We start from the raw sequence: 9,383 nt of genomic DNA, 5'->3' as shown, positions 1-9,383 counted from the left end.
ACTTCTTCCAAATCTCCTAGATGCAGTGTCAATGTGGGGGTGGGCAAGTTGCTACCCCATCATTTCTGACTTCCTCAAATTGACCTCAGAACCAAATGTATAACCAAGCTAGATTCACAATCTTCCATCTCTAAAAGCTGGGAAAGAGATGAGGTTGTATTCTTGGAACCACAGATGTTGGGAGTGCTTACAGATGTATTGTCTTGATTTTACAATGCTATTTCTCAGTTTTTGCCATGAGATGAGACCAGAGTAATTTTATGTCTAGATATGAGTAGGAAGAGTTTCCACTGAGTGGGAACTGAGCCAAGAAAATACTGAAGCTGAGACCCAAGTACACACTCAGGGTGTAACAGGAAGGCAGTACTTGGAAATACCACGCACTCAAAAGCATCCATGCTCGCATGCACACGTACACAGTGCTACCTTTCTGTTATTTTTGTTGATAGCTATTAAACTTACAATTATTTTAATTATATTTCTCTCTCCCTGCCCAAGAGTTTTAGGATTTACCTAACAAGATAAGTAAGACTCCAACATAAAATACCTTATAAAATATACAAAAACATATAAAAGTGCTACTGTCTCCCATTCAACTGCTAGAACAGTAAATAGGTGGGAAATTGATGAAAGAATAAACCCTATGTGCTCTAACCATTCAGAAAAGTAGTCTGTAATAATAATGGGATTCTATATCTGACTACTCTCACTTTGGTCTAAGAGATTAAACCTGCTAGTGTCAAGGAAGTGAACATGCTCAAAAAACAATTTCAACTCAAATCCAAGCATAACTTCATTCCTATATGCAACCATCAATAAACCTGCCATAGCTATGCAATTGAAAAGGTGTATGAGCCTGCCAAGTGTACAACTACTAAAGCTGAAAAGAAATCTAAAAATATAGATTATCAGTGCTCTAGATTTTGCTAGTAAATGAGAGGAAATGGTAGAAAACAAAAACAATTCTAAACTGGGTTTAATATAGAGACTGAATATGCAGAGTGGGAGCAATGCAGGTAAGAACAGGAGGTTAAATTCAAAGAAAATGGCAAAAGTAATATCATCACAGTTCAATCTTCAAATTCCACTGCAAACACACTGGTTTCATTTCTATTTCAATGATTAGAGCAAGAAAAAAAAATCTAATGAAATGGAAATTCAAAACTACCTAGATAAGAAATTTAGCTATCAAGACAAAATTAAGTTTCTTGGGCAGGAAATTGAACTAGCTAACTCAGTTACAATTCTATGATTCTAAAATAACAATCACACAATTAACTAAAGGAACAGGAACTAAACAGAACTGCCTTGTTCTGAATCATTATTTAAGAAAATTTGTAATTACAGAGTAGCAGAAAAATTTAACTGCTTCAATACAAATTTCTAATATCTAAATGGAAATGTTGTATATGTAGTAGAAAACTACAGCACTGAAGCTCAAGGAAGGAGTGGGTCCTAAGGCACCTTGCCAAAATGAATGAGTTAGAATGAGAGAGGATCAAGGAATGTCCAAAGTTAAGAGTAAAAAGGTTGAAGAGGACCCAAATAATGGAGATGAGTGAGGCTGAAATGTCACCAAAGCCACAGAGAACAGTTTCAAAAAGAAGATAACAGCATCAAATGTTGCCCAGAGATCAAGGAAAGTGAAGCAGTACTTTTGCCTGGCCTATGCGTATGTTGAACTTCAGTGCAAACATTATTCCTTTTAAATACAATAAATCCAGTTCTTTAGTATGTATTGTATCTTGGAAAACAAAACAAGTATTTCACAAACATCTGATATCAAAAGAAGTAATCCCTAACATATTATAACATCTAAGAACATGTGATATAATTTTCTTAAGCATTTAGTCACTGTCATTCGATAAAAAAAGTAGATAACAGAAGTATACAGATGTTAAGAGTTTAACTCTTATGTAGGGAAGTTTAAATGTGGATTATCTTTTCCAGGCTCATACTTGCTTTGGGCCCTTTGAAGTGAATTACATTTTCAATTGCATGAAGTAATTCACATAGTATAGAGAAAGTAGCCTCATTCATAAAGCTTACCCTGCACATCCCATCTATAAATGTTCTCTTAAATATCTATAGAATTTACTGCTACTAACTATAACATCTATCGTCTATCAATTTGTATAACCGTTTTTTGACTGGTTTATGAGGTCTGGGGGTGTATGAACCAGATTTTGGACTTTTTGTTATCTCCTATAGTTCCTCCACATCTCAGAAGCTCCATAAATATTAGCTAAATGAATGTATAACTGACAACCACCATCACCAGCTGCCAGGTTTGACTCCCATAAGTTTAGCCATTAGAGTGTAAGCTCTTCAAGGGAAGAGACTGTCTTTTGCCTCTTTTTGTATCTACAGCCCTTTACATAGTGCCTGACATATAGTAAATGCTTACTAAATGTTTATTGACTGACTGACTGATGTATTACTGTTTTAAGGGAAGTTGGAGTTGCGTAATAGGAATATGAACTTTACAGGAGCATTCTAAAATTGTCTCATTTATGAGTTCATATTTATGTAACAGTTAAAGGTTTATAAAGCCACTTAAAAGTAACAGATTTTATCTTCACAAAAACTCTATGAAGAAGGTAGTATGGTTATTACATCTATTTTACAGGTGAAGGAAACTGAACCTCAGAAAAATTAAGTGATTCGTCCATGGCAACTGGGAGGAGGACAATGGATAGAGTGCTAGACTGGGAGTTAAGAAGACGAATTCAAATTCAGCCTCAGAAACTTACTAGCTGTATTAGCCTGGGCAAGTCATTAAACTTGTCTGCCTCAGTCGCCTTAACTGTAAAATGAGAATAATAATACCTACCTCCCACAGTTTATCTCAAATGAGATAGCTGAAAAAGTGCTTAGCACAGTACATAGTAGATGCTTAATAAAGTGCCTTTCCCTTCCTTTCCCCCATGATCAGACAGCACAACTATCAAGGCAGATTTCAAACCCAGTCCTCACCTGGTTCCAAGTCTGCTATTCTTTCTCCTATACCAAGCAGCCTCATCTGAAGACTTAAGGGAAAAAAAAAAGTTGACTTTCCACTTACCAACACCAAGATGAAAGAAAAAATCAACAACAGTCTAAATGATGCACTCAAAAGTCTCATCATTACCATTGTGACACAAAGATAATGTAGGAAAAGTGGACAAAATTCCAAGTGTAACTTATTTCAATTCAACAAACGTTATTATGTGTAAGGCCCTGAGGTTGAAATGAACACTTTGATTAGTAGTTCTGGAAATACAAACCATTTAAGATGCAGGAAACCGATGAGTCTGGGAGGCTGGCAGCTGACAGTATCCATATGAGGAATCTGCCTAAGGGGACGGGTGGAAAATGTGAGCCCAAGACTTCACCTCTCAACTTAATTCTTCTTCTGGGCCCTGAAAGCCCATTTCATCCCCCAAATCTGATGACTATCTTACTTCTGAGTACATACTCCCAACTCCTCAAACCATGGCCTCAGGAACTCTTCATGACTCTAAAAATCTCCCAAGTTTATATATCCTCTTGATTTTCTGCCCTTATGACCTTGGAAGAATATAAGACAGACTTCTTTCATCTTCCCTCTGTCCTTGGCTGATTTTCTCATTCTTCACACATGATCCTTGACTGTCTTGCCAGTCCTAATTGCAGAGGGAAGTGGAAAGTGCACTGTATCTACAAGTAGAAGACTTGCTTCATAAAGCTACTTGAGATGCTTCATGATAGAGAGAAAAGAGGGGACTTAGGTTCAAATTCTTCCTGTAACATTTACTACACCTACAATCTTGGACAAACCACTTAAACTCTAGGAGCTTCAGTTTCCTCATCTCTAAACTGAGAAAGTTGAACTAGCTGGACTCTGAAGTGACTTCCAGCTATAGATCATCAATCCTATGATCTACTGGTGTAAATATGGAGCAATGCTTCAAGAAATACATTTATAGGATGGTTGTATGTACACACACCTGTGCAAAATCTAACCAAAAGATCTGATGGCATTGATTAATGTGCCTTCTGAAGACTTCTAAACAAAAGAAACTTTAACTTGCTCACAAAACAGTATAAATTTATAATAGCAAATGAAACCAGTGAAAAATTTTTCATCAGACTGTTGCCATAAACTCACCATTAGATTTTGCCCTAGCCACAAAAAATTCTAGCATTTGGAGTAATTCATTGATTAGCATCTACTTTTAGCTACCATTTACTTACAGAGCTTTAAGAACTTCAGATTTAACTAATTCAAGATCAAAGTTACACATTCAACTCAAATGAACAAGCAATTTTAAGTACTCACTCCATACTGGGCACTAAGGATAAAAAGACAAAAACAAAATAATCCCAGCCTTCAAGAAGCTTACATTCTACTGGGGAAAAACAATATGCACACAAGTAAACAAAATATATACAAAGTAATTTAGGGGGAGCACTAACTACTGGGGAAAATCAAAAAAGTCACTTGAGCTGAGACTTGAAAAGAGCTATGGGTTCCAAGAGATGGAAGAGAGAAGGGAAAGCATTCCAAGCACAGAGATCAGCCTACACAAAGGCACAGAGGCATGGAATGGAGAAAATGACTTCACAAAGACCAACTAGGAGTAAAAGAGTTTTAGCAGACGTTGCCAAAAGTGATTTTTATTATTTCAAGCAATACTCTGCAATATCATGAAATTTAAGTTTTCACTAGGTATAAAATAATTAAGTCTAAAATTAGCTCCTTTCTTCAGATGCTGTTCTGCAGTCTGTCATAGCCTTGGGCATTTTCCGTTCACAAACCAAAGAGCTAAGGACTACAAGCCCAGTAAATCCAAGTTTTAATACCAGTTCTGACACTAAGCAAGCTACTGAACTTCTCTGGGCCTTAACTTCCTTGTCTGAAAAAGAAGAAAGATGGACTAGAGTCTAGACAATCTCAAAGGTTTTGTCCAGCTCTAAAATTCTATTATTACTATTTTAAAGTAATTTCTGATTTTAAAGGTAACAGCATTTATGATCTGTATAAATAACTGCTCAAACATTTATATTTATTTTTACAAAATGCCTTGATTATATCATGTTACTGATCCCCACAACCATCCTGAGAGACAAACAAGGCAGATAGTATTGTCCCAGTTTTACAGATAGAGAAACTGAGGTTCTACATGGTTAAATGACTTACCCTAGTTCATGGACAGTAAATAGAATTCATTAATCCATTCCATAAGCATTCATTAAGTGCCTGCATATATCAAGGCACTGTGCTAGGTTCATGAAACAAAAGCAAGAATAAAATAATCTTAATTTAAGAATGAGGCAAAGGGAATATGGAAGGATGGGAAATTATGGTCAAAGAGAAAAATTTCAGAGCTCTTGATCATGCAAGTGTAACATTCATGGGAGATAAGATCAAGGATATGACCATCCTTGTATCTTTGTATGTGGCTAAGATGGAGCCATGGTGTATGTCATGCAAGCTGAGATTTGCTGGCAGGCAGGCCAGAGTGTTTGAGGAAACATCAGTATGAATGCTGATGTCCCCAAGTACAAGAGAGAGTTGATGTGAATGTGTAAGCTTTGACAAAAAAGAGAGAGTCACATATGGGTCAGCAGATAACTGCCACCAAAGCCAGGGTTATCTCCACTCTGCTCTGTTGCCTAAATATACATGTATATTGTTATTTTTCAGCTGCATATGATACAGTTTGTGTCAATATCTACGTGGAGAAATTGGCTCTTCTGCAAAAGGGGTCTGCCCAAGTATGCCAAATAACTTACTTTCAGTCTTTAAGAAAATTAAGTTTATTTTTTTTAAAAATATATTCTTTGAATTGGAAAACAATTAAACAGCAAGAAATTATCTTTTTAACCAAATAAATTTATCAATTTCATTGCCTAGCTATTAAAGGGCTTTTTAATGATCAGTTCTAAAAATAATTTTAGTTCAATTCAAACACACTTTACAAAATTAGAACTCGCCCTCAAAGAGTTTAGTATTCTACCAGAAGCTCAGAATCAAGCTCTCTATACATGGCAGGTCTCATCCACCATAAATGTACTAATGGACTGTCAAAGAAATTGCCTTTCTATATATAATTCTTACATAGCTTATGCACTATGGAAGAAATAAAGACACTGAATATCAGAAAGGCAATATATTTTTGTCAAATACTGATAATCTCCTCAGCACGACAGATGGGAACTATACAAGACACCTGCAACAATAACAAAAAAGAAAATAGTTCTATAACAGGGTCTTAACCATTTTTTACGTCATGTATACTTCCGTCAGTCTGATGAAGACTACAAACCCCTTCTCAAATGTTTTTAAATACTTAAGACAAAATACACAGGATTACAAAGAATGACTGATTATATTAAAACACAGTCATCAAAATTTTTTTTAATTCACAGACCCAGGGTTAAGTATCTCTGCTCTAGAAATGGATTACTAAAGCCTATACATTTCCACTCATGAGATCAGAATATGCCTATAACATAATCTAATGGGGATTTTAAAATATTTATACAATATAACCCCCAAATTAGTCTTTTTTCCAACCCCAAATTACTTTTTTTCAACATAAATAATAAGATTCAAAATAACAAGAGACCTTAGAGGTTAACCAGTCCAATCCTTCATCTTACAGATGAGAAATCTGAGGCCCTAGAAGGTAAAGCAAATTTTCCAAGACCATACAGGCGGTAAACAACAAAGATGGTATCTGAATCCAGCTCCTTCAACTTCCAATCTTGTCTTCTTTCCACACTACCTCAAAAAAGACTAAAGCAGCAATCTGTCCCCAAGTAATTTAGTGATCAAGTTGGCTTTACCCTCAGAATTCTAAAATCCATTCCTTATCTTTGAGCCATGCATGCTCTATTTCTCAATTAAAGGAAACACCAAAATTAAAGTTTTCAACTGATCAACAATGATAAAAAGTACATACAATTAAATGCTGGTTATTGGTTTATTTTTTTTTAATTCAACTTTTTATTTCAACAGTATATGAAATTTCCAGTGTGGCTGTTCTCTCCACTGGTGCAGATGAGTATATATTCAAAAACTAAAATCTTAGACAGTGACCTGAAGCTCTGAAAGATTAAGTGACTTGCCCAAGGTCACAAATTCAGTAAATGTCAGAAACAGAACAAAATCCACCTTGTGTTCCCAATTACAAAAACAAGTTACATAAAATAAATCCATTCAGTTCTATCCCATACTAAGTTCAAAGCCAAATGCTAATTTTTACATTTACTATCTTTCAAATTTCAGAATATCTTTTGTCTAGTTTCCTCACTTTTTAAAAAACATTCTACAACTTCATGTATAATTTGTGTAATTCTTGATATACTTGCTGAACTCGGGATTCATTTGTGAATGAATAAATTTCAGTCATATTATACCACCTCATCCATTAATAATGATTTAAGGAGCTTTCACAGATGTCACCAATAGGTATATTAGACTTTTCTAAGAGAAACATGATAAAGAAAAACCTTGGATGTGTTGTAGGGAGCCTCCCAAAGATAGTCCTAACTTAAACTAGACATATTTCATAATTTCATTTAAATATATTCTTAAAACATTAACCACGATGACACCCCTATATTACCATACACATCCACATTCACGAAAATATTTTTGCTTAAAAGGAATAGGTACGCACATAAAAGGAAAAAATGTTGAATGCTGGCTAATCAAAAATCTTCGCTGACTCCAGGGCTTCAAGTGCCTCAAAATATACATTCCAGGACAGAGAATATGGCAGAACCATTCAGCTACACCACCAATTATAAATCTCTAGCCACTGGTTTAATTCTGGTCCATTTAAATTGTATGTTTATATTAAATTTAGATGTAGTGGGGGTGGTAGCTTGGTGGAATGCACGTTTTAAACATGTTAACACCAGTCGTCATACTTTCTAAGGCAATGAATGGTTGGAGCCTAATCAAATGCCAATCTTTTTCACCATAAATTATACGCCCACCTACTGGATGGCTTCTTCAAAGCAAACGCCATGCGAGGAAAACATCCAGCAGCTAAAGTGCAGCTAACACACGGAAAGCTCATGACCCCACAATAAAGTTTCGGGGCAAAAATAAAGAACTCCAAAATACAGAAACTGTAAAAACTCAACTCACATCAACACACAGCAGATGGACAAAAGGATATCCAAAGCAAACCAATTCACTTTTCGCAGAACGCCGATTTTCGACGCAGTAGTATAAATACCAATACTATCTACTGGGGGCGTGGGAGCGATTAGGAAGGGTGGTTAGAGAAGAAACAAGTGAGAAACCGGGATTTTCCTCGCCTCCACTAAATAATTCCCCGGGTAGGCGCCGAACACCGGGGAAAAGGAAGAGTGGTTGATTGGTGAATGAATGAATGCAAGTACATCTTCAACACCTGCACCTACAAACTTACACCTCCTTGCGAAAGGGAAAATGCGTTCAAGGCGCACTAAGATAAAATACGAAATGAGGAAGAGAAGTTTAAAAAAAAAAAGGGCACGCACGCGCCCGCCTGAGAGATTCATTCAAACACCCCGACGGCCGCTCTCCCTCCCCCACCCAAGAAGGCAGAGGTCTGGGCGAGGATGCAGAGCCGCGGTCTGAGCCAAAGGCGGCGGCGGCGGCGGCGGCCGCGGGAGGCACGCACCCACCCCTCCCCCCAGCCCCGGGACAGCGACCGGCTGCCTGGAGCCCTAGTCTCGCCCGCCTTCCCGGGGGCCGCGCAGCCCCAACCCCGACCCCAGGGGAGAGGGTGCTGCGTGGGAAGGGGGAGCGTCCTGTGGGAGGGGGGAATGTCCCGCGAAAGGGGCGCAGCGGGGGGGGGCGTAAAGAGCATCCCGAGGGGGGGCGCCCAACGCGGCCCGCCCCGCCCCCTGCCCCGCCCCCAGGGGGGTCCGGGCAACTTTCCTCCGCGGGAACCCGGCGCCCCCCGAGCCTCCCCGGTCAGGGGGGCCATGGGGGTGGCGGCGAGGCGGCGTCGGGGAGTCCAGACTCACTTTTTCAGATGTTTCTCTCTCTTCGGCCTCCGCTTTCGGGCCTGAATGGCCAGCACTGTGGGGGGGGAAGGGAAGAGAGAGAGACACACATTAACGGTTGGGGACGTTGCGGCCTCCGGGGTTCCGGGCGGCGGGGAGGACAGAGAGCTGAAAGGGCGCACACACCTTTCCGGGAGCTCATCCCGCTCGGGGAAGGGGCGGTGACGGGGAGCCGGAGCCGAAGCCGGAGCTGGAGCCGGAGCCGGGGGCTGCAGCCTCCTCCACTCGCTCCGCCAGTCCAGGAGGAGGCGGGAACCGCGCCTGCGCCACCGGCCGCCGCTCCCCGCGGGAGCCCGGCGCAGGACCCGCCCCCCGGGCCCGGGCCCGCCCCAGACTCCGCCCCCGGCCCG

At 39.5% G+C, this 9,383-nt stretch overlaps 1 protein-coding gene across 3 annotated transcripts in view; it reads right to left on the bottom strand.

Annotated features, from left to right (window-relative positions):
- The window catches only part of SRPK2 (SRSF protein kinase 2), a 231,247-nt gene extending 221,987 nt beyond the window's left edge, over positions 1-9,260 (bottom strand). For all 3 annotated transcript variants that reach the window (XM_027838508.1, XM_027838510.1, XM_027838511.1), the window contains exons 1-2: positions 9,160-9,260; positions 8,995-9,049 (exon numbers count right to left, since the gene is read on the bottom strand). In XM_027838508.1, the coding sequence (XP_027694309.1) occupies positions 8,995-9,049; positions 9,160-9,175 (71 nt within the window). In that variant the 5' untranslated portion in view covers positions 9,176-9,260. The remainder of the gene's footprint in view (positions 1-8,994; positions 9,050-9,159) is intronic.
- Between the last annotated feature and the right edge of the window lie 123 nt (positions 9,261-9,383).

Source organism: Vombatus ursinus, unplaced genomic scaffold (assembly GCF_900497805.2).
Source record: "Vombatus ursinus unplaced genomic scaffold, bare-nosed wombat genome assembly UNPS02014830.1, whole genome shotgun sequence".
Lineage (NCBI taxonomy): Eukaryota > Metazoa > Chordata > Mammalia > Diprotodontia > Vombatidae > Vombatus > Vombatus ursinus.
The sequence above is the reverse complement of the archived record's forward strand: the minus strand, read 5'-3'. Positions and strand labels throughout refer to the sequence as shown.